The sequence below is a fragment of the Triplophysa rosa genome, linkage group LG15 (genome assembly GCF_024868665.1).
Source record: "Triplophysa rosa linkage group LG15, Trosa_1v2, whole genome shotgun sequence".
NCBI classification, from domain to species: domain Eukaryota; kingdom Metazoa; phylum Chordata; class Actinopteri; order Cypriniformes; family Nemacheilidae; genus Triplophysa; species Triplophysa rosa.
The window spans coordinates 17,766,128-17,792,563 of record NC_079904.1 but is presented as its reverse complement, the minus strand read 5'-3'; the positions used below and the strand labels follow the sequence as shown (position 1 = coordinate 17,792,563).

Sequence of the window (26,436 nt, the reverse complement as noted above, 5' to 3'; positions counted from 1 at the left end):
AAGTGGGCAAGTGTGATGTTAGTGGGATTACATCTCGGGTTCTCAAGGTGTGAGGAATGAATATGGCACAGTTGGGTATTTGAAAAGACGTGAAATGTTACACAGTGATGCAATGAGAGCGGGAAATAGAATCAGAGAAAGAACAAGAGAGAAACAAAGTGACTCTTACCTTCTGATGTCGGTAACTGAAATGATTTGGAACGAACAAGAGGGCAAGACACTCTTCGTTTCAGACTCATGTCATCGTAAGAGGAAAAACACCTGAGAGAGAGAGAGAGAGAGATTATATCTGTGTGCTAGGGTAGTGTTTGCTGTTTATGGGGATTGTGTGTTATACATGCGTGTTGTACCTTTTAGGACTGGGGTAGTGGTTGCTCATGGGAATGGTTGGGCTTGTGTTGTGATTGGGCGAGCTTTTACAGCACTGCATACAGAGCAGTAAACCCAACGTCATACACAGAACCAGAGACAACACCAGATAACTCTGCCTATCTGACACCTGAAACACACACAATATACAACAGCCATTAGTATAATACCATTCATATTTATTATATTACAACACTATACACATATTTACACAACATCATTTACATATCTATGTACATAGCTCCCCACAATATATCAAACAATTTACAGATTATTATTTTTCTTAGGTTATTGGTGTTCCGTGGTACTGTATGTAAGGGGGAGTATATGACTAATATTTCTAATCTCATTAATTACATGAATAACGCGTTAAACACACAGCCCTAAATATGACTTAAATTAGAAGGACATAATTACCAAAACATGGTGTCGATAATCATCGTATACATTACTGGGTGGTCTGTAATGATGCCATTAGACAGGGAAGGAATACGATAAGAAATATCCATGTTTGTATACCTCTCTCTGTAGCTCAGCAACAGTGGCAGACAGGTTCAGCATGATCTTGGTGGCATTTTCCAGTTGACTCTGTAACAACTGTATAGACTCGGTCTGTTTCTGGTCCTGAACACACACACCCGCGCACGCACACACACACACACACACACACACACACACGCGCACACACACACACGCACACACGCACACACGCACAAACACAGTTAACCGAGTTATCACCATTGCAGACTGTTCTTGTGATATCTCAATATTAATGGGTAGTTGACAAATATACCGTACATGTGTTCTATGGTGTGACATAGCAAAAATAAACAATAAAAAGAAATCTCTCTTAAGCCATTTTATATTATAAATATTAATATTATAATGTATTATTACCAGTTTGATTCCTACATTTTTGCTGTCATACCATAGGACACATTTACGATTTTGTCAACTACCCTCATAATAAAAAATAAACGCAGTATGAGCATAAATTACACAATACAAACTTCGTGAATCGACAGTTATGCAGTGATCATGCGACGATGTATTGTGTGCTCGCGTTCAGGGCTCGTCTGTTTTCGGAAAAAATTGTACAGCTGTATCTGTCTTTTAAAAATGTGACCAAACTAAGTATGCAATTCTACTGTATAGGTACTCAAGATTAATATGAGGTTGGCAGAAACTGCGTGTTACGTCCACTTTAAAGGTTGCGAATTGCCCCTCCCCGCTCCCTTTCGATGACTACAGTGGCTGACACAGAACTGAAATATTGTCACATTTTTGCTTCTTTGCCGAAGGAGATAACGTCTTTACGAAACACGCTCTGTAGAGCAGTTTGTCCATTTAGTTTTGTCCGTCTGCAATACATTTAATCTTTCTTTAAATTTAAAAACACATAATTAGAAACTAATGAAGAGTATAATGCAAAGTAAGTCGCTAGGATAAAAGCGTCTGCCAAATGCATAAATGTAAATGTAAAAAGCAACCGAAAACGTATTCTTCCTAAATATTTTGACAAAAAAAAGTGTTCTAATCTCTTTCAAGGCATTGTATGTTTCCATAGCCGACGTCTAAGTTCCTAAAAAGGCCCAGTTTGAATTGCAAATGCATTGTGGGATTAGTGTTTACCCACAGGATTTTGTGACACTACGGTTTACTTCTCCGCTAATGATGTCATTGCTAATTAGCATAATTGTGAAGACATTGCACCAAATTTGCATTCACACTAGTGTTGGCACTTCAGGCTCGTTTTGCTTGTACTCTCTGAACTCACTATTGTATTTTCATTGAATGCCCAATAGTCGCTAGATTTGTTGCTAGGGGCCTTTTAAAAAAGGGGGCGGGTGAGAAAAATCGATAAAATTGATTGATGATAACCTGCTCCTCTGCAATTCTTGAGGTGTTCTGCAGTTTGATAATGGTCTTGTTGAAAGCCCGCTGCATCTCCTCCATCTGTTTACGATACCTGAGCGACAGCAGCACAGATCAATCAGGTGACAGTCGGCTAAAACAAACATTTGAGTTTAGTAGCATGCTTGAGTGCGTGTGTACCTCTGACTGAGCTCCTCCAGGTATCTGCTGCTGAGAGACATGTTCATCTCCAGCGCTTTGATTCTATTATTCAACCTCATGAACACTGATTCTTTCTGATTGGACCCGTGCACCTGATTCCCATTGCCGTTTCCGTTCACGTATCCGTTTTCCGCAGAATGCTGCTGTTCCGCATAAAACTCTCCGGCGGTGCGGTGTGGCCCGGTCTGGCTGAGCAGAATGTCATCTACGGTCTCCTCCTGTTGAGAGGGAGGGGTTTCGGAAACCTCGGAAACCTGGTGGGTGTCATCCACCCCTGCTGCCTTACCGTTGTCTGAGACGTCTGGAGGTGGGAATGGAAGTTCGGTAGGAGGAGGGATGTCAGCAGGGCGGGTGTGGGTTGGCAGTGGCTGTGCTGGCAGTTCTTTGGTAGGGGTGGGGAGCTCCAGCTTGGGTGGGTCTGTCTCCGGGCTGTGAGGTTCAGAGGTGGTGGAGGTTAGGATGGAGGAGAGGGCACTTTGAGTTGGGATGCCGCTGGACATACTGACACGGGTCTCCGGGGTGTTTTCCAGGTACTGCGGATGCTGGTCTACAAGCTCGTCCGTGGGCAGGGGTTCAGGGATGTTTTGGGTGGGGGTGTCAGACAAGCTATGTGCGGTAAAGGTGGAGGTACGGCTGGGTTCCAAGACAATGGTCTCACGTTGGAGCTCCTGGTCGATCGCCACACCTTCGCTAGAAGGCTGAGGCAGAACGGACACCGTTTCAGTTGGGGAGATGACTTCGCTTTGCACCCCAGAGGGATGCTCTCCTTCTGCAGGTTTCTCAGAGAGTACAGGAGGCTCTTGAGTGGGGGTGGTGGTGGTAGTGAGAGAATGCTGAGGGGAACTCTGAGTGTCCGTGTCAGGATGTGTGTGCTGTGCTTTGTGTCGCCTATCTCGGCGCTGACGGTGTAGTGCTAATGCAGCCGAACAGTAACAATTGAAGTATTCATGTAAAGATGCCAAGCAAGACAAAGTTGAGAGGTGACCGCAGTACAAGGCGTTCTCTCTCTCCCACACCTCAGCTCGCCTTTTCTCTTCCTCTCTCTCCTCCTCCTCCTCCAGCAGGGTCACGGTTGGCTGGGTGGCCTCCTCATCTTCCTCTTCTTTGATGAGGATGACGATGCGGCTCTCCTCAGGTGGAGGAACAGAATCAGGTTCAGGATCGGAAACATCTACTTCGTCCTCTTTTACTTGAGTGGGAGCCAACTCATGAGTGTCCAATCTGAAGGCAGACAGAGAAAGACCAGGAAATGTAACCTTTTCATTATAAACCACTTATTTAATACACAAATAAAAGTACAATGTAAATGAACGAATGCATTTAAAATAAAATAAAATATTTCACCTATAATATGCTTGGTTATTCATTTAGGTTTGTTATAAATTGGACTAGGGATGTACAGATGTACATCTTCAAGTTCCATACACCCCAACTACTTGGACATTCATCTTTGTTAATATTTTCAATTTTGTATACTTTTGATTACACTTTCAAAAACCGAAGCGTGCAATATACCCATTCATTTAAGCTTCTTGTAACGCATTTCATGTTCAAAGGCAATCTGCAGAATTCTAAAGGCTTGTAAAATCAGTGCAGACAACAATGCAAAAAGTCCCAGATTACCTTTGGTCCCATTTATGTCGCACTACACTTTATAAGCTTTTTAATAAGCTCATACTGTATTTAGAAAGAAGTCTCAGAAGTTCGCTTCGTATGAAAGCAAACAGTTCAAACCGGTCTGTACTGGAATATTAGCTCAGGGCTCAGTATTGAGCAAGCGTTTGGAGTTTTAATATGCGTGATGTGCAGGGGGTGTGCGTGAATATACAGGTGCAGGTCATATAATTAGAATATCATCAAAAAGTTGATTTATTTCACTAATTCCATTCAAAAAGTGAAACTTGTATATTATATTCATTCATTACACACAGACTGATATATTTCAAATGTTTATTTCTTTTAATTTTGATGATTATAACTGACAACTAATGAAAATCCCAAATTCACGATCTCAGAAAATTAGAATATTACTTAAGACCAATACAAAGAAAGGATTTTTAGAAATCTTGGCCAACTGAAAAGTATGAACATGAAAAGTATGAGCATGTACAGCACTCAATACTTAGTAGGGGATCCTTTTGCCAGAATTACTGCAGCAATGAGGCGTGGCATGGAGTAGATCAGTCTGTGGAACTGCTCAGGAGTTATGAGAGCCCAGGTTGCTCTGACAGTGGCCTTCAGCTCTTCTGCATCGTTGGGTCTGGCATATCGCATCTTCCTCTTCACAATACCCCATAGATTTTCTATGGCGTTAAGGTCAGGCGAGTTTGCTGGCCAATTAAGAACAGGGATACCATGGTCCTTAAACCAGGTACTGGTAGCTTTGGCACTGTGTGCAGGTGCCAAGTCCTGTTGGCTTGGTTTCCCTGTTCTTAATTGGCCAGCAAACTCGCCTGACCTTAACCCCATAGAAAATCTATGGGGTATTGTGAAGAGGAAGATGCGACATGCTCATACTTTTCATGTTCATACTTTTCAGTTGGCCAAGATTTCTAAAAATCCTTTCTTTGTATTGGTCTTAAGTAATATTCTAATTTTCTGAGATACTGAATTTGGGATTTTCATTAGTTGTCAGTTATAATCATCAAATTAAAAGAAATAAACATTTGAAATATATCAGTCTGTGTGTAATGAATGAATACAATATACAAGTTTCACTTTTTGAATGGAATTAGTGAAATAAATCAACTTTTTGATGATATTCTAATTATATGACCAGCACCTGTATATATATATATATACAGTATATGTGTGTTAAACTCACACAGTAGGCTGTTCAGTGGGAGTGGGCTCTGGCATGAGTGTGGTTTCTGTTGACGTCTCTGTAAGGTTTTCTGTCCCAGAGGAGGCGTTTCCTGCAGGAAAAACGAGTGTTAGAGAAATAGCAGATTTTGACAGCGCATGAGGGAAAATGAGAATGTGAAAATTGGCCTTCACAAAAAGAGAGGCATTGTTTAGACTCTATTAGCCAACATGAAACGCACACATCCAGCATGTGCCATTAACTAGAAATGTGAGGATCTTTGATAGCGTGAATTGACGCAATGCTTGGCATGGTTTACATTTATTCAGGGCATCTAAAATATTGTAGAGACAGCCTTGAACTAACAGACATTCTTTAGCAATGAGACTTGACAAATAATATGAGTTTTTTAAACGCTTCTCAACATGGAAAATGCTATGTATCTAGTCAATCTAGTCAATCCCACCACAACCGGAACCTTCAAAAACTGAACACACACATCTATTTAATGACTCGGAGGCTGTAGTCTCCTAAGAGCCACAGTAAAAATATAATGCAAGACGGTTGTTTCTTTTCTAGATTCCTGGCCGGACTGCCTACGGTTTTATGATATCGATCGACAGAGTTTCTTTTAAATGCACTTCTGCATTTAGCAAAGCCGCATGCTTGTTTGAACAGCTTTTTGTAACAAGTCTCTCTGGGAGAGTTTGATGCTGGCAGAGCCTGTCAAAGACATGCATTCAGAGGCAGGCCTCACACTTCTAGCGCTGTTGGCACAGTGACAGCCTTCGCTAGTCACAAACGGCTGCCAAGCAAAAGGGAGCAAATAAGTGGACGAATGCTGTGCTGCGGAGCTGAAGAGACTCTGAGCCAGAGAGATTTCAATATCCAACCACAAGACAGAGATTAGATCTGTACCTTCTATTTCAACTCCATCCTCCAGCTCTGGTTTCCCTCCCAGCACGTTTGCTGCGATGTTATTCACCATGTTTATGATAGCATCTTAAAAGAAAACAAACCCAGAAGAGAATATTACAAATAGGATATCTATATGGTGAACGAAATGACTTCATTCTCGAGCTGTAGAAACTGGGCTGAATGTCATACAAACTCACAGGCACATGTATGACACATACATTACACGTGCTCATGAGCAAACAAAGCAGGAAACAACATGACAGAGTATGTGCATGTTTGGCAGAATATGTGTAAAGGGGAGTCATTTACACTGAAGTCATCAACTTCCCTGAATGTTAAAGTCATTCTAAAAAGACTTTTAACTGGTTTCCTTGTAAAAACCTTTTCCATACTAAAACCAGAAACAAAACTAAATAGCTCATAGAAATGCATGCAAATAAAGGAGGAAAATTGAAACCACTGAAACATCATATAAAAAAAATGATCATAATACACATAATTGTGTCCTCATCTATCTTGGACAAAGCATGATTTTAACAAACAAATGAATTATTTTATTGCTTTTTCTGATAAAATTCTCATTACCGTAACACGTCCTAATTTATCCGAGTGAATTACATGTTGTAATTTAAACAGAGTAAAATTAAAATTGAAAAAGTCTGACAAATCAATTGGACGTTTGACTAGCTGTTTTCAAATGACAAAAAAATGACACAAAAACCATCGACAGAATATTCAAGTATAATAACAATAAAGAAAGAGTGGAAAAAAATAAGTGTCCATGACTGATATTATCATCCTCCGTAACATTTTTAAAGGACTGTTTACACAAACACACACAAAATATTTAAATGAATGTTTGATTTTATTAGAAAAAAATCTGTCTGCCAGGTTAACAGATTAGGTAATATTTCTCTAGTCAAAAACTTAATATTCTCTTCTCGCACTATATACATGACTTTTTGATTCTCATCACCAAATACAGGTAGTTCTCTATATGTAAAAAATGTTACATATATAACCTTTTATTAAAATAAAATACATTAATGTCTTTTTATGTATGATGTTCCATAAAACCCTCGTCGTCAGCAAAGAATCTTGGCGCTCTATTCGATAGTAATCTGTCATTTGAGAGCCACGTCGCCAACACCTGTAAAATTGCGTTTTTCCATTTTAAGAATATATCTAAACTACGTCATATGCTGTCAATGTCAGATGCAGAGAAGTTAATTCATGCATTCATGACATCAAGACTGGATTACTGTAATGCACTGTTAGGTGGTTGCCCTGCAGGCTTATTACAAAAACTCCAATTGGTCCAAAACGCGGCAGCTCGAGTTCTTACACGTACAAAAAAGTATGAACATATTAGCCCGGTTCTGTCAACCTTGCACTGGTTACCTATAAAGCATCGCGTTAACTTTAAAATCTTGCTTATTACCTATAAAGCCCTACATGGTTTAGCTCCTCAGTACTTGAATGAACTCCTTTTGTATTACAGTCCTTCACGTGCATTACGCTCTCAGGCGTCCTGTCAGTTGGTAATACCTAGAATTTCAAAATCAAGTGCAGGTGGTAGATCCTTTTCCTATCTAGCGCCTAAACTTTGGAATAGTCTTCCCTGCACTGTCCGGGAGGCAGACACACTCTGTCAGTTTAAATCTAGACTAAAGACGCATCTTTTTAATCTTGCATACACTACTCTTCCATAATATAAATCTTCAGAGGGTTTAGGCTGCATTAGTTAGATCAACCGGAACCAAAAACACAACTGATGTACTTGTTGCATCAAAGAGTACAGAACAGTACTCTACTCTCAGCCAGTCTTGTCTCATTGTTCCAAGGTTACCACAGCGAGCAGGATGCAGTTCATGGCCTGACCTGATGGTAGAGCGGAGAATGGGAAGTGGGGACCTGACAAGAGCTGAGATGATAGAGCTGGATAAAGAAGGACGCGGTCTCTTGACATGTCTTCACCACAAAATTTAAAATGCTATTAGATTATTAATGATAATCTTAAACTATAATTTATTTTATTATTAAGTTTATTTATTTTATTTAGCCTTGTTGTGCAAGCTCTCTGGAGCTTGTGCAGAGGCAGCAGCTTTTGCCAGAGGGGAACTGGAATCCCCTGGTTGGGCCTGGGTTCTCCTGAGGTATTTTTCTCGATTAGAGTTTTGGGTTCCTCGCCACCGTTTGCATACTGTTTTTGCACTATCTGCCTGACCGGGGGGGCTGCTTTAGAATTTTAAAGTTTTACTTAATTAATATTGCATATAGGAATTTATAGTCTGTTATATTTGACCTGTGCTTCTCTCTCCTTTATCCTAAATGTGTGCTCTCACTGAGCGTGTGTGTGTGTGCGTACTTGTCTGTGTACGTACGTGTGTGTGTGTGTGTGTTGTGTGTGTGTGTGCGTGCGTGCGCATCCGTGTGTGTGTGTGTGTGTGTGTGTGTCTCTATGTCTATGTGTGTTAGTACGTGTGCATATTGTGCGTGTGGAGTGTTTTGTATGTGGGTATGTCTGTCTTCTGTGTTTTCAACCTTTTCTTGTTTTTGCAGGTACAACTTTAATTATTTTGCTTATAGTCAATATGTCTCATGTACAGCTGCTTTGTAACAATGAAAATTGTAAAAGCGCTATATAAATAAAGTTGAGTTGAGAGTTGAGTTGATTAATAAAAACTTGCTTGGGCATGATGGCGTTGCTTTGGGGTTGACAGTTTAATATAGTTACGGTAATGAGACTTTTTAAGGCCTCTTTTGCAAAAAAAAACTTAACTGGTGTTAAACTGCCAGTAAAAGTTTTCAAATGAATGCTTTAAAGTGCTAGTGCTGTCAATCGATTAAAAATATAAATCTGATTAATTGCGATTAATCGCACATACCATTAATGTCTTTAAATATACTTTCACATTCTAATAATTTCACATTTTATCTCCAAATTAATGTAGAAACAACAGATTTCTTTAACAGCATCATTTTATGAATGAAAGCCAAAATTCTGATATTAATACTGAAACTGATGCATCTATTAAATTGATTATTTTTTTATTTAATTTTACATCAGCCATTCAACAGTATAATTGAAAGCTACAATGTCTAACAGGTAGGAAATATATGGATTGGATGAAATTCTCAAACACTTAACAATCTTTAATGCTAAACTCTAAATTAAATACAGAATAAAAGATACAAAACACATTGAACTCATCCTTTCTTTTGTTCATTGATTAACATTGGTGACAGGAGGCACCGCAGCAGGTTTAAAAACGTGGCACCTTTAAGAGCTGTCTCTCTACGCAGATCTGACACCTCTCCCATTTTCACTCTTTGCATTCATTTAAGATTTTATTTAACACCTTGAAGTCTGTGATTATGAAAATGCTAGACAAAACGGGCTTTCTGGCATGTTCTTGTGTTGTTTGTTAATTCAAGCACGAAAGAGAACTGAATACTGATGCGATGTCTGACAGATTCTGACAGATTTACTGACACAGCCTTTAGCTGTGACTGTACACCAGACTTGGACTTCTGTCGCATAGCATTTTTCCACGTCCCACAGCTAGAAGCTGTCTGTCTACACTGAACGCGTCAAAGCTGTTTACAAGCCTTTACATGAATAAGAGCGTGATTATATAATGTAACACTAGACAAAGGATGACAAAACAAATGGATGCTGAGTTAATTGCATTAAATATTTTAAACGCGTTAATCTGATAAAAATTAATCGCATGTGTTAACGTTGACAGCCCTACTTTAAACATATCATGCTTTGTTTTTAAAAAAATAAAAGGAAAATGAAGAAATCATGTTTGACATCTTGAAACCAAGATTTTGTAAGAACCACCCATTTAGGCATAAAAATTCATAAATATTGTGTTTGTTTGAAAAGATTANGTCCGCTCCTTTTGTCTTGCAACGTTTCTTCTGTAACACACAGATAGAAAGAGAAGTCGACATAAAAAAAGGCATTTGGACAGAATTTGAATTGACATATTGTTAAACATGATGAGCTGAATGAGTATGATGGGACAGCAGATCAACACAACAGACAATGAGAATATTATTTATGGATGGTAAACATGTGCAGGGAATACTTTGGAGACGATACTATTTAATACACTTTAATGTGGGGAGGTTTGTCTTATATAAAGCGTAACAATATGTACATCAAGACACACGGATACATATTTTATTGTAATAAACTGTACATCAGTGCTTTTGAAACATGTCCCAGTGGCTGAAACACACTCCGTACCTTTTTCTCTGGAGAAAACCTTAGCGGTTCTACAATGTACAAGTCATCAGGACCTACTAAAGAGGGGAGAGAGGGGGCAGGTTAACGGAATGGTATGGCAAACAAGAACACAAGCATGACAGCACTTGCAAGTAGTAGCTCGCGTTAAACAATGACACCTGTTATTCTCTATTTCGCCCACCTCTGTGTTTCAGGCCTTTCATTTATTGAACTTTTGAAGCTGCGGCAGAATAATTTGCATATGCCATTATTCAGAAAGTTTTCATTTACATATCAGTTCTATGTCATGAGACCGTTGCCTGCTGTTACTACTTGCAAATGTCTAACATATGCCAGCCAAAAGCATCATGTGCTAAAAATATCCAACCTCTGCCTCGTGAAAACAAATAACTGTCCACCCAAAGGCACGACACACATACACAAGCTGCTGCAAAATGTGAAAAGAATAAAAGTAGGGAAAAAAGAAATGAGGAAGAACAGGAAAGATCCGGCATTTTGTGTTTAGGCATGTGGATGTGCTAGCAGACTTTCCACAACAGTTTTGGGCTGCCAAAATTACTTTATTACTAACTATTATTAATTACTATGAAAAATACTACGCCAAACAATCAATAAGAATTTTTTACATAAATATTTGCACCATGTAAAATAAAGGCAAAAGGCCAAAAATAAATGTATCAAAAATGTATCGAAAACATTATTGGAAATTTATTCCCAGAATTTGCATATGGGTCAAAGCCTATGCATATTTACTTGCTGGCGCCCTAGCAAATAAATATTTATTTTTGGTTGGTTAACATAACAGGGTCAAATGTTCCCATACATTCTTAACCTAATATGAAGTAATACTTCGCTCTGACATTTGACTACAAAATGACATTGTGCTCCAGTACAGGTCACGGTGATATTGAACCACCGTCAGACATGGTGAAACCTGTGGACTCAAAACTAGTTCAAGCTGGAAAGCGATCTGGCTCTCTGTGATGCATGAAATACAAAAGCCCCGATTCTTCTGGGCGGCTAAAATCAGAACACTCAATGTAAGACACATGTTAAGTGGGCAAGTGTGATGTTAGTGGGATTACATCTCGGGTTCTCAAGGTGTGAGGAATGAATATGGCACAGTTGGGTATTTGAAAAGACGTGAAATGTTACACAGTGATGCAATGAGAGCGGGAAATAGAATCAGAGAAAGAACAAGAGAGAAACAAAGTGACTCTTACCTTCTGATGTCGGTAACTGAAATGATTTGGAACGAACAAGAGGGCAAGACACTCTTCGTTTCAGACTCATGTCATCGTAAGAGGAAAAACACCTGAGAGAGAGAGAGAGAGAGATTATATCTGTGTGCTAGGGTAGTGTTTGCTGTTTATGGGGATTGTGTGTTATACATGCGTGTTGTACCTTTTAGGACTGGGGTAGTGGTTGCTCATGGGAATGGTTGGGCTTGTGTTGTGATTGGGCGAGCTTTTACAGCACTGCATACAGAGCAGTAAACCCAACGTCATACACAGAACCAGAGACAACACCAGATAACTCTGCCTATCTGACACCTGAAACACACACAATATACAACAGCCATTAGTATAATACCATTCATATTTATTATATTACAACACTATACACATATTTACACAACATCATTTACATATCTATGTACATAGCTCCCCACAATATATCAAACAATTTACAGATTATTATTTTTCTTAGGTTATTGGTGTTCCGTGGTACTGTATGTAAGGGGGAGTATATGACTAATATTTCTAATCTCATTAATTACATGAATAACGCGTTAAACACACAGCCCTAAATATGACTTAAATTAGAAGGACATAATTACCAAAACATGGTGTCGATAATCATCGTATACATTACTGGGTGGTCTGTAATGATGCCATTAGACAGGGAAGGAATACGATAAGAAATATCCATGTTTGTATACCTCTCTCTGTAGCTCAGCAACAGTGGCAGACAGGTTCAGCATGATCTTGGTGGCATTTTCCAGTTGACTCTGTAACAACTGTATAGACTCGGTCTGTTTCTGGTCCTGAACACACACACCCGCGCGCACGCACACACACACACACACACACACACACACACACACACACACACACACACACACACACACACACACACACACGCGCACACACACGCGCACGCGCACACGCGCACACACGCACACACGCACACACACACAAACACAGTTAACCGAGTTATCACCATTGCAGACTGTTCTTGTGATATCTCAATATTAATGGGTAGTTGACAAATATACCGTACATGTGTTCTATGGTGTGACATAGCAAAAATAAACAATAAAAAGAAATCTCTCTTAAGCCATTTTATATTATAAATATTAATATTATAATGTATTATTACCAGTTTGATTCCTACATTTTTGCTGTCATACCATAGGACACATTTACGATTTTGTCAACTACCCTCATAATAAAAAATAAACGCAGTATGAGCATAAATTACACAATACAAACTTCGTGAATCGACAGTTATGCAGTGATCATGCGACGATGTATTGTGTGCTCGCGTTCAGGGCTCGTCTGTTTTCGGAAAAAATTGTACAGCTGTATCTGTCTTTTAAAAATGTGACCAAACTAAGTATGCAATTCTACTGTATAGGTACTCAAGATTAATATGAGGTTGGCAGAAACTGCGTGTTACGTCCACTTTAAAGGTTGCGAATTGCCCCTCCCCGCTCCCTTTCGATGACTACAGTGGCTGACACAGAACTGAAATATTGTCACATTTTTGCTTCTTTGCCGAAGGAGATAACGTCTTTACGAAACACGCTCTGTAGAGCAGTTTGTCCATTTAGTTTTGTCCGTCTGCAATACATTTAATCTTTCTTTAAATTTAAAAACACATAATTAGAAACTAATGAAGAGTATAATGCAAAGTAAGTCGCTAGGATAAAAGCGTCTGCCAAATGCATAAATGTAAATGTAAAAAGCAACCGAAAACGTATTCTTCCTAAATATTTTGACAAAAAAAAGTGTTCTAATCTCTTTCAAGGCATTGTATGTTTCCATAGCCGACGTCTAAGTTCCTAAAAAGGCCCAGTTTGAATTGCAAATGCATTGTGGGATTAGTGTTTACCCACAGGATTTTGTGACACTACGGTTTACTTCTCCGCTAATGATGTCATTGCTAATTAGCATAATTGTGAAGACATTGCACCAAATTTGCATTCACACTAGTGTTGGCACTTCAGGCTCGTTTTGCTTGTACTCTCTGAACTCACTATTGTATTTTCATTGAATGCCCAATAGTCGCTAGATTTGTTGCTAGGGGCCTTTTAAAAAAGGGGGCGGGTGAGAAAAATCGATAAAATTGATTGATGATAACCTGCTCCTCTGCAATTCTTGAGGTGTTCTGCAGTTTGATAATGGTCTTGTTGAAAGCCCGCTGCATCTCCTCCATCTGTTTACGATACCTGAGCGACAGCAGCACAGATCAATCAGGTGACAGTCGGCTAAAACAAACATTTGAGTTTAGTAGCATGCTTGAGTGCGTGTGTACCTCTGACTGAGCTCCTCCAGGTATCTGCTGCTGAGAGACATGTTCATCTCCAGCGCTTTGATTCTATTATTCAACCTCATGAACACTGATTCTTTCTGATTGGACCCGTGCACCTGATTCCCATTGCCGTTTCCGTTCACGTATCCGTTTTCCGCAGAATGCTGCTGTTCCGCATAAAACTCTCCGGCGGTGCGGTGTGGCCCGGTCTGGCTGAGCAGAATGTCATCTACGGTCTCCTCCTGTTGAGAGGGAGGGGTTTCGGAAACCTCGGAAACCTGGTGGGTGTCATCCACCCCTGCTGCCTTACCGTTGTCTGAGACGTCTGGAGGTGGGAATGGAAGTTCGGTAGGAGGAGGGATGTCAGCAGGGCGGGTGTGGGTTGGCAGTGGCTGTGCTGGCAGTTCTTTGGTAGGGGTGGGGAGCTCCAGCTTGGGTGGGTCTGTCTCCGGGCTGTGAGGTTCAGAGGTGGTGGAGGTTAGGATGGAGGAGAGGGCACTTTGAGTTGGGATGCCGCTGGACATACTGACACGGGTCTCCGGGGTGTTTTCCAGGTACTGCGGATGCTGGTCTACAAGCTCGTCCGTGGGCAGGGGTTCAGGGATGTTTTGGGTGGGGGTGTCAGACAAGCTATGTGCGGTAAAGGTGGAGGTACGGCTGGGTTCCAAGACAATGGTCTCACGTTGGAGCTCCTGGTCGATCGCCACACCTTCGCTAGAAGGCTGAGGCAGAACGGACACCGTTTCAGTTGGGGAGATGACTTCGCTTTGCACCCCAGAGGGATGCTCTCCTTCTGCAGGTTTCTCAGAGAGTACAGGAGGCTCTTGAGTGGGGGTGGTGGTGGTAGTGAGAGAATGCTGAGGGGAACTCTGAGTGTCCGTGTCAGGATGTGTGTGCTGTGCTTTGTGTCGCCTATCTCGGCGCTGACGGTGTAGTGCTAATGCAGCCGAACAGTAACAATTGAAGTATTCATGTAAAGATGCCAAGCAAGACAAAGTTGAGAGGTGACCGCAGTACAAGGCGTTCTCTCTCTCCCACACCTCAGCTCGCCTTTTCTCTTCCTCTCTCTCCTCCTCCTCCTCCAGCAGGGTCACGGTTGGCTGGGTGGCCTCCTCATCTTCCTCTTCTTTGATGAGGATGACGATGCGGCTCTCCTCAGGTGGAGGAACAGAATCAGGTTCAGGATCGGAAACATCTACTTCGTCCTCTTTTACTTGAGTGGGAGCCAACTCATGAGTGTCCAATCTGAAGGCAGACAGAGAAAGACCAGGAAATGTAACCTTTTCATTATAAACCACTTATTTAATACACAAATAAAAGTACAATGTAAATGAACGAATGCATTTAAAATAAAATAAAATATTTCACCTATAATATGCTTGGTTATTCATTTAGGTTTGTTATAAATTGGACTAGGGATGTACAGATGTACATCTTCAAGTTCCATACACCCCAACTACTTGGACATTCATCTTTGTTAATATTTTCAATTTTGTATACTTTTGATTACACTTTCAAAAACCGAAGCGTGCAATATACCCATTCATTTAAGCTTCTTGTAACGCATTTCATGTTCAAAGGCAATCTGCAGAATTCTAAAGGCTTGTAAAATCAGTGCAGACAACAATGCAAAAAGTCCCAGATTACCTTTGGTCCCATTTATGTCGCACTACACTTTATAAGCTTTTTAATAAGCTCATACTGTATTTAGAAAAAAGTCTCAGAAGTTCGCTTCGTATGAAAGCAAACAGTTCAAACCGGTCTGTACTGGAATATTAGCTCAGGGCTCAGTATTGAGCAAGCGTTTGGAGTTTTAATATGCGTGATGTGCAGGGGGTGTGCGTGAATATACAGGTGCATGGTCATATAATTAGAATATCATCAAAAAGTTGATTTATTTCACTAATTCCATTCAAAAAGTGAAACTTGTATATTATATTCATTCATTACACACAGACTGATATATTTCAAATGTTTATTTCTTTTAATTTGATGATTATAACTGACAACTAATGAAAATCCCAAATTCAGTATCTCAGAAAATTAGAATATTACTTAAGACCAATACAAAGAAAGGATTTTTAGAAATCTTGGCCAACTGAAAAGTATGAACATGAAAAGTATGAGCATGTACAGCACTTAATACTTAGTTGGGGCTCCTTTTGCCTAATTACTGCAGCAATGCGGCGTGGCATGGAGTGGATCAGTCTGTGGCACTGCTCAGGTGTTATGAGAGCCCAGGTTGCTCTGACAGTGGCCTTCAGCTCTTCTGCATCTGTTGGGTCTGGCATATCGCATCTTCCTCTTCACAATACCCCATAGATTTTCTATGGCGTTAAGGTCAGGCGAGTTTGCTGGCCAATTAAGAACAGGGATACCATGGTCCTTAAACCAGGTACTGGTAGCTTTGGCACTGTGTGCAGGTGCCAAGTCCTGTTGGCTTGGTTTCCCTGTTCTTAATTGGCCAGCAAACTCGCCTGACCTTAACCCCATAGAAAATCTATGGGGTATTGTGAAGAGGAAGATGCGACATGCTCATACTTTTCATGTTCATACTTTTCAGTTGGCCAAGATTTCTAAAAATCCTTTCTTTGTATTGGTCTTAAGTAATATTCTAATTTTCTGAGATACTGAATTTGGGATTTTCATTAGTTGTCAGTTATAATCATCAAATTAAAAGAAATAAACATTTGAAATATATCAGTCTGTGTGTAATGAATGAATACAATATACAAGTTTCACTTTTTGAATGGAATTAGTGAAATAAATCAACTTTTTGATGATATTCTAATTATATGACCAGCACCTGTATATATATATATATACAGTATATGTGTGTTAAACTCACACAGTAGGCTGTTCAGTGGGAGTGGGCTCTGGCATGAGTGTGGTTTCTGTTGACGTCTCTGTAAGGTTTTCTGTCCCAGAGGAGGCGTTTCCTGCAGGAAAAACGAGTGTTAGAGAAATAGCAGATTTTGACAGCGCATGAGGGAAAATGAGAATGTGAAAATTGGCCTTCACAAAAAGAGAGGCATTGTTTAGACTCTATTAGCCAACATGAAACGCACACATCCAGCATGTGCCATTAACTAGAAATGTGAGGATCTTTGATAGCGTGAATTGACGCAATGCTTGGCATGGTTTACATTTATTCAGGGCATCTAAAATATTGTAGAGACAGCCTTGAACTAACAGACATTCTTTAGCAATGAGACTTGACAAATAATATGAGTTTTTTAAACGCTTCTCAACATGGAAAATGCTATGTATCTAGTCAATCTAGTCAATCCCACCACAACCGGAACCTTCAAAAACTGAACACACACATCTATTTAATGACTCGGAGGCTGTAGTCTCCTAAGAGCCACAGTAAAAATATAATGCAAGACGGTTGTTTCTTTTCTAGATTCCTGGCCGGACTGCCTACGGTTTTATGATATCGATCGACAGAGTTTCTTTTAAATGCACTTCTGCATTTAGCAAAGCCGCATGCTTGTTTGAACAGCTTTTTGTAACAAGTCTCTCTGGGAGAGTTTGATGCTGGCAGAGCCTGTCAAAGACATGCATTCAGAGGCAGGCCTCACACTTCTAGCGCTGTTGGCACAGTGACAGCCTTCGCTAGTCACAAACGGCTGCCAAGCAAAAGGGAGCAAATAAGTGGACGAATGCTGTGCTGCGGAGCTGAAGAGACTCTGAGCCAGAGAGATTTCAATATCCAACCACAAGACAGAGATTAGATCTGTACCTTCTATTTCAACTCCATCCTCCAGCTCTGGTTTCCCTCCCAGCACGTTTGCTGCGATGTTATTCACCATGTTTATGATAGCATCTTAAAAGAAAACAAACCCAGAAGAGAATATTACAAATAGGATATCTATATGGTGAACGAAATGACTTCATTCTCGAGCTGTAGAAACTGGGCTGAATGTCATACAAACTCACAGGCACATGTATGACACATACATTACACGTGCTCATGAGCAAACAAAGCAGGAAACAACATGACAGAGTATGTGCATGTTTGGCAGAATATGTGTAAAGGGGAGTCATTTACACTGAAGTCATCAACTTCCCTGAATGTTAAAGTCATTCTAAAAAGACTTTTAACTGGTTTCCTTGTAAAAACCTTTTCCATACTAAAACCAGAAACAAAACTAAATAGCTCATAGAAATGCATGCAAATAAAGGAGGAAAATTGAAACCACTGAAACATCATATAAAAAAAATGATCATAATACACATAATTGTGTCCTCATCTATCTTGGACAAAGCATGATTTTAACAAACAAATGAATTATTTTATTGCTTTTTCTGATAAAATTCTCATTACCGTAACACGTCCTAATTTTTCCGAGTGAATTACATGTTGTAATTTAAACAGAGTAAAATTAAAATTGAAAAAGTCTGACAAATCAATTGGACGTTTGACTAGCTGTTTTCAAATGACAAAAAAATGACACAAAAACCATCGACAGAATATTCAAGTATAATAACAATAAAGAAAGAGTGGAAAAAAATAAGTGTCCATGACTGATATTATCATCCTCCGTAACATTTTTAAAGGACTGTTTACACAAACACACACAAAATATTTAAATGAATGTTTGATTTTATTAGAAAAAAATCTGTCTGCCAGGTTAACAGATTAGGTAATATTTCTCTAGTCAAAAACTTAATATTCTCTTCTCGCACTATATACATGACTTTTTGATTCTCATCACCAAATACAGGTAGTTCTCTATATGTAAAAAATGTTACATATATAACCTTTTATTAAAATAAAATACATTAATGTCTTTTTATGTATGATGTTCCATAAAACCCTCGTCGTCAGCAAAGAATCTTGGCGCTCTATTCGATAGTAATCTGTCATTTGAGAGCCACGTCGCCAACACCTGTAAAATTGCGTTTTTCCATCTTAAGAATATATCTAAACTACGTCATATGCTGTCAATATCAGATGCAGAGAAGTTAATTCATGCATTCATGACATCAAGACTAGAATACTGTAATGCACTGTTAGGTGGTTGCCCTGCAGGCTTATTACAAAAACTCCAATTGGTCCAAAACGCGGCAGCTCGAGTTCTTACACGTACAAAAAAGTATGAACATATTAGCCCGGTTCTGTCAACCTTGCACTGGTTACCTATAAAGCATCGCATTAACTTTAAAATCTTGCTTATTACCTATAAAGCCCTACATGGTTTAGCTCCTCAGTACTTGAATGAACTCCTTTTGTATTACAGTCCTTCACGTGCATTACGCTCTCAGGCGTCCTGTCAGTTGGTAATACCTAGAATTTCAAAATCAAGTGCAGGTGGTAGATCCTTTTCCTATCTAGCGCCTAAACTTTGGAATAGTCTTCCCTGCACTGTCCGGGAGGCAGACACACTCTGTCAGTTTAAATCTAGACTAAAGACGCATCTTTTTAATCTTGCATACACTACTCTTCCATAATATAAATCTTCAGAGGGTTTAGGCTGCATTAGTTAGATCAACCGGAACCAAAAACACAACTGATGTACTTGTTGCATCAAAGAGTACAGAACAGTACTCTACTCTCAGCCAGTCTTGTCTCATTGTTCCAAGGTTACCACAGCGAGCAGGATGCAGTTCATGGCCTGACCTGATGGTAGAGCGGAGAATGGGAAGTGGGGACCTGACAAGAGCTGAGATGATAGAGCTGGATAAAGAAGGACGCGGTCTCTTGACATGTCTTCACCACAAAATTTAAAATGCTATTAGATTATTAATGATAATCTTAAACTATAATTTATTTTATTATTAAGTTTATTTATTTTATTTAGCCTTGTTGTGCAAGCTCTCTGGAGCTTGTGCAGAGGCAGCAGCTTTTGCCAGAGGGGAACTGGAATCCCCTGGTTGGGCCTGGGTTCTCCTGAGGTATTTTTCTCGATTAGAGTTTTGGGTTCCTCGCCACCGTTTGCATACTGTTTTTGCACTATCTGCCTGACCGGGGGGGCTGCTTTAGAATTTTAAAGTTTTACTTAATTAATATTGCATATAGGAATTTATAGTCTGTTATATTTGACCTGTGCTTCTCTCTCCTTTATCCTAAATGTGTGCTCTCACTGAGCGTGTGTGTGTGTGCGTACTTGTCTGTGTACGTACGTGTGTGTGTGTGTGTGTTGTGTGTGTGTGTGCGTGCGTGCGCATCCGTGTGTGTGTGTGTGTGTGTGTGTGTCTCTATGTCTATGTGTGTTAGTACGTGTGCATATTGTGCGTGTGGAGTGTTTTGTATGTGGGTATGTCTGTCTTCTGTGTTTTCAACCTTTTCTTGTTTTTGCAGGTACAACTTTAATTATTTTGCTTATAGTCAATATGTCTCATGTACAGCTGCTTTGTAACAATGAAAATTGTAAAAGCGCTATATAAATAAAGTTGAGTTGAGAGTTGAGTTGATTAATAAAAACTTGCTTGGGCATGATGGCGTTGCTTTGGGGTTGACAGTTTAATATAGTTACGGTAATGAGACTTTTTAAGGCCTCTTTTGCAAAAAAAAAAACTTAACTGGTGTTAAACTGCCAGTAAAAGTTTTCAAATGAATGCTTTAAAGTGCTAGTGCTGTCAATCGATTAAAAATATAAATCTGATTAATTGCGATTAATCGCACATACCATTAATGTCTTTAAATATACTTTCACATTCTAATAATTTCACATTTTATCTCCAAATTAATGTAGAAACAACAGATTTCTTTAACAGCATCATTTTATGAATGAAAGCCAAAATTCTGATATTAATACTGAAACTGATGCATCTATTAAATTGATTATTTTTTTATTTAATTTTACATCAGCCATTCAACAGTATAATTGAAAGCTACAATGTCTAACAGGTAGGAAATATATGGATTGGATGAAATTCTCAAACACTTAACAATCTTTAATGCTAAACTCTAAATTAAATACAGAATAAAAGATACAAAACACATTGAACTCATCCTTTCTTTTGTTCATTGATTAACATTGGTGACAGGAGGCACCGCAGCAGGTTTAAAAACGTGGCACCTTTAAGAGCTGTCTCTCTACGCAGATCTGACACCTCTCCCATTTTCACTCTTTGCATTCATTTAAGATTTTATTTAACACCTTGAAGTCTGTGATTATGAAAATGCTAGACAAAACGGGCTTTCTGGCATGTTCTTGTGTTGTTTGTTAATTCAAGCACGAAAGAGAACTGAATACTGATGCGATGTCTGACAGATTCTGACAGATTTACTGACACAGCCTTTAGCTGTGACTGTACACCAGACTTGGACTTCTGTCGCATAGCATTTTTCCACGTCCCACAGCTAGAAGCTGTCTGTCTACACTGAACGCGTCAAAGCTGTTTACAAGCCTTTACATGAATAAGAGCGTGATTATATAATGTAACACTAGACAAAGGATGACAAAACAAATGGATGCTGAGTTAATTGCATTAAATATTTTAAACGCGTTAATCTGATAAAAATTAATCGCATGTGTTAACGTTGACAGCCCTACTTTAAACATATCATGCTTTGTTTTTAAAAAAATAAAAGGAAAATGAAGAAATCATGTTTGACATCTTGAAACCAAGATTTTGTAAGAACCACCCATTTAGGCATAAAAATTCATAAATATTGTGTTTGTTTGAAAAGATTAACATGGTATACTCATAAAATGTGTTATAAGCACAGGCAAAATAAATAGGAACAGGACATACTTGTAGCAGAGCCCAGCAGATTCTTCGATGTCTTGTCCTCTGATGGCAGGTAGCCGGGTGGATAATCTGTAAAATTAAGACAACAGGATTAGCCAAATGGACAAAAAACAAGTGGACAAACAATCCAAATGTTCTCATAATATGAAAATGATTATAACGTCAAAATAAAATGTGTTAGTCTTCACATCACACTGCCTGAACTTCCCTGACAGGCAGCAAAGTGTCACCCAGGTAAGGTAAGAAAATAATATAATAATGATAAACTGCAAAACAATATGCTTTATAGTTGTAACGCTTTCACTGATGTAAGCCCGAAAAACACAATGGACTAAAAAACGTATGGTAAGCATACAAGAGAGAGATCATGATCTTACCATAATCTTCATCCAGATACTCCGATCTCTCTGAAGTGTACTGAGAGTCAGCTATCTCATCATACTCCTCAACCATACTGGTGCCAAACACCCTGATACACAGCAAATACAGATGACCAAAGAACAGATCAGACACTTGATAGTGGAAAAGAAAGATAAACAGTAAACACTGTCACAAATAAACACTGACAACTATTTTTGCATTGTTTACAGCCTTTTTTCAATTCCTAGTGGCTAGTTTTAGAGGCCGTTTACACAAGACCGTTTTCAACTATAAACGGAAAACGGCGTTTTGGGGGACTGAAAACGAAAACGGGTCTCAAAGTGCAAGTTTTCGAAAACTTTTTTTATTTTTTATTATTGCTTAACAAGAAGATACAAAATACCAATAAAAGACAAGAAAAATCATAACATCCAAATAGCAGCATAACAAAAATAAACAAAATAAAACATAAATTAGTAAAATTTACGCATAAACAAATATTAATAATAATAATAAATAAAACAAATACAGAAATGCAATACAGTACAAGGGGCTTAATCATCCAAAAATACTTTCAAAAGATTACATAGTTTGAGGGCTTTTTCATGATGCACAAGTTTTATGGATTTGAAGAAGATCATTAAATCTTTCTGAAAAAGCAAAAACGTAGAGAGGTTATTAAAGAATCTGCATTTATGAATAAAGTAATTGGCCAAGATTACAATATTATTAACCAAAAATTCAACATCACAATTTCGGACAAAAGGACAAATATTTTACAGTTTTAAATAGGGCTGCAACTAACGATTATTTTAATAATCACGATTATTTAATCTACAGATTATTTTTTCGATTAGTCGACTACTCTACCGATTTTTTATTATTAATCTAATAAAGATTTTTTGGTACTTTATTAATCCTTTGGCAATAAATTCTACTATTTTCTTACATTATAAAGCAAATCATACTTTTTACTCCACTACATCTTATAAATAAATATTGTTGTATTGATGAATAATACTTTTCAGTTGGCCAAGATTTCTAAAAATCCTTTCTTTGTATTGGTCTTAAGTAATATTCTAATTTTCTGAGATACTGAATTTGGGATTTTCATTAGTTGTCAGTTATAATCATCAAATTAAAAGAAATAAACATTTGAAATATATCAGTCTGTGTGTAATTAATGAATATAATATACAAGTTTCACTTTTTGAATGGAATTAGTGAAATAAATCAACTTTTTGATGATATTCTAATTATATGACCAGCACCTGTATGCTCTGTATTTTTTTCCTCCCCAAGTAATATACGACTCTATTTTCAGTCTCATAATGTAATTGAGTGTCATTAAAGCGAGCCCGCGCACCTTGAACTCAGAATGATGCGCTTAATGCATTCGCTTCGTTATTTACAGTTATGCGCATCCCGGACGCACAATGATGCGCTTAAAGCACCTACTCCTTCTGAAGTCCCGGGGATCATTTTGCTCCACAAAGTAAATAATAGTTATAACACAACAAGAAGAGATGATATGTTACATGTTTAACACATAGTGCGTTGCATCAATCCAACAGTTTACAGTTAAATCAGAGGTTTAAAAAGAGTTATTTCATATTCAGACCGCTTCCAGTGCTTCTAATAAGATAAGCTACACTCAACGAGTAATGTTAACTCACAGTCTCTAGCAAAATACATTTTAAACAAAACCATAGACTATCATCTTGTCATTATGAAGAATAATGAAAACATTGGAACATCTTGGAAAGAGTAGCGTCCTGACCGTCACCGTACACACGCATGCTGACTGGAGATTGACAGACAGCACCAGCGGAGGTCAGAGTTTCTTAATTATGCTATATTGGTTTATTCCTCACATAACGCTATCGAATGACATAAAAAGTGCATTGGTGGTTTCATGATAGTTTGTCCTTTTTGAAGCTTAAGAGTAATTTAAGCAGGGTCACAATCTGCAAAGGTTCACATACACTAACTTACACTAGTACAATAGCGTTAATGTAAATCATTAATGTAAAGCGTTGTGTTAAAATAAAGTAATTTATTATGAAAGTCTACATCTCCGTGCCCCTCTCCGTCCGTTTGTGATTGCGTGTCCATGCTGTGATGATCGCATTTCGGGGGTTACTTAACGTTAGGGGGAATTCCTCCGTCCATTCACTAACTTACTGCGTCCAAGGCTCTCGATCGCTGTTTGTCGGGTGTATTATATGGAGCGAAAATTGTGCCTAAACTTAACAAACAAATCCAGCGTTTTGCAAACAAACGCAACCTTTTTTTGCAAAAGAAACTAAACTCTGAAACAAACAGAAAGCGTTTTACAAATACATAATGCAATTCAAGAGAAAATGCAAAGGTGTAACATATAAATGTACTGTGTTTAAGTCTCACCTTTTTATGAGATTCTCTCAGATTGATTTTCTCACAAATGTGACTTCCAGATTTTCTCACAAATGTGATCGTCCAGATTTTCTCACGAATGTGATCATCCAGATTTTCTCACAAATGTGACCGTGCAGATTTTCTCACAAATGTGATCGTACAGATTTTCTCACAAATGTGACGTCCAGATTTTCTCACAAATGTGACCGTGCAGATTTTCTCACAAATGCATGTACAACAGCAGGTGGTGCTATTGGGAATTAGTTTCTATATGAAGAAGCCATGAACATTACCTTGCGTGCCACCCTTGCCAGTGCCAGAAAGTGAATTAATTTCATTCATCAAGTTTCATTCAGTTAGTCTCATGAAATTTATTTAAACTGTTAATAATAATAATCAGTTGCTGTTTTTAATAATAAATAATGAATTATGCATTGGTTTTAATATACAAATAACATACAACAACCTTGATGCATTTGCAATGTTGTCACCCCATCTCATTCTCTCGTTCTTGTTTCCCAACCGTTTACGTTCACAAAACAAACTACTTTTTCAAGGATACTTTCTTATAAGGGAATTTTGACATCATTTTGTGTTTATATCAGGGCCAGCTCTAGGCATGGGCAGGGGTGGGCTGAATCCCCCTAAACATCTGTCTTGCCCACCCAATGAGAATAAAAAAATAACACCAAAAATTGTTGTATTTTCTATTGGCTGAAAGCAACGTCACTCTTCACTTCACTGCTCTGGCTTTAGTTTGTAACAGAGAAGAATGCTACATGCTACAGGTGGAAGCAAAATACTGTGCAAAGGAATTTTAGACGCACTGCACATATGTAAAATTAAGCATGTCAAATTAATTGTGCTGTAAAATCAGATTCATTTCTTCGTTTTTGCGGTCTTATTTTGTGCTGTTAACAAACAGCTATTATTTGCTTGCAATATATAGGCTAGATTTTAACCTATTGACTTTCAGTAATGACTGAAAGCTCCATCTTCCGAAGCTCCCGCTTCAGAAATAAATCTGTTTCTCTCCATCTCAAACACCCCAATGGTGGTAGTAGTTTCGCAGGTGGTAGCGAAAAAATGTGCAAAATAGTTCAGTTTAGGCGCGATGCGTGCTCACGATACCACATAAAAAACAGCAGACACATGTAAAGTTCATTGTGCAGTGTAATCAGATTAATTCATTCAATTCATTAAAAGAAATTAAACAGAAATCAGTGATCATTCAGTGAATGTTCTTAGCCCACTTTATTTTGTAGGCTTCTATTTATGTCCAGTTTACATAACCGCTTTATTTAAGGTGTAAAACATCAATGAAATGTTGTCTGTTTTTTATATTTTTATAAAAATAAATCATTTAAATCCTGCATGTATTGCAGTCATATACTGCAGTGTTTGTTGAATTCCAACAAAAGCAAACCTCAAGAGTGACTGAGCACGATAACAAACTAATTTAAAAAAAAATCTGGGTTATTTCATAAAACATTTTTTTACGTTTTCTAAAGTTTTCTTAGTTTTGTGTTGCTTAAAACTAAATATGAACTTGTTTTTGCTGTGTTTCAAAGATCATCTTTTCTGTTTTCACCTGCTTTCACCAGTTCATTTTCTCCAAATAAATAAAAATAAATTATATGAAATTTGGGAGAAATGTTGTCAAAAGTTCACAGAAATAAACAAAAATGATCATTTTACCAAATCGCATTCTTATCAGAAAAAGAGGAAAATACTTTTTAAATGGATTCTTAATTTTGTCTGCAGCTATACTGTCTGTGTGGTTGGGGTATATCCCCACCCAGGATATCTGCTAGTCCACACTTCTGCACCTGGCAGGAACCGGGCCTGATTTATATTTATTTATATTTTTATATGTCAATTTTTTGTAAGGTTTCAGTATAGTATTTTGCGCTCTTTCTGAGATGCGACTGGGTTTTTAGTGATTTTTCTGCATGAAAGTTGCACTGATACATATGTTTGACTTTTATACATAACAACTCATAGATAAAAA

At 38.4% G+C, this 26,436-nt stretch overlaps 1 protein-coding gene across 1 annotated transcript in view; it reads right to left on the bottom strand.

Moving 5' to 3' along the window:
* The window catches only part of suco (SUN domain containing ossification factor), a 92,969-nt gene that overhangs the window by 4,131 nt on the left and 62,402 nt on the right, over positions 1–26,436 (bottom strand). Inside the window, exons 14-30 of the mRNA XM_057353325.1 lie at positions 22,046–22,137; positions 21,672–21,737; positions 17,710–17,793; positions 16,813–16,903; positions 13,968–15,209; positions 13,794–13,881; positions 12,370–12,474; positions 11,832–11,980; positions 11,651–11,742; positions 10,367–10,483; positions 6,167–6,250; positions 5,270–5,360; positions 2,425–3,666; positions 2,251–2,338; positions 889–993; positions 351–499; positions 170–261 (exon numbers count right to left, since the gene is read on the bottom strand). Of these exons, the coding sequence (XP_057209308.1) occupies positions 170–261; positions 351–499; positions 889–993; positions 2,251–2,338; positions 2,425–3,666; positions 5,270–5,360; positions 6,167–6,250; positions 10,367–10,483; positions 11,651–11,742; positions 11,832–11,980; positions 12,370–12,474; positions 13,794–13,881; positions 13,968–15,209; positions 16,813–16,903; positions 17,710–17,793; positions 21,672–21,737; positions 22,046–22,137 (3,977 nt within the window). The remainder of the gene's footprint in view (positions 1–169; positions 262–350; positions 500–888; positions 994–2,250; positions 2,339–2,424; positions 3,667–5,269; positions 5,361–6,166; positions 6,251–10,366; positions 10,484–11,650; positions 11,743–11,831; positions 11,981–12,369; positions 12,475–13,793; positions 13,882–13,967; positions 15,210–16,812; positions 16,904–17,709; positions 17,794–21,671; positions 21,738–22,045; positions 22,138–26,436) is intronic.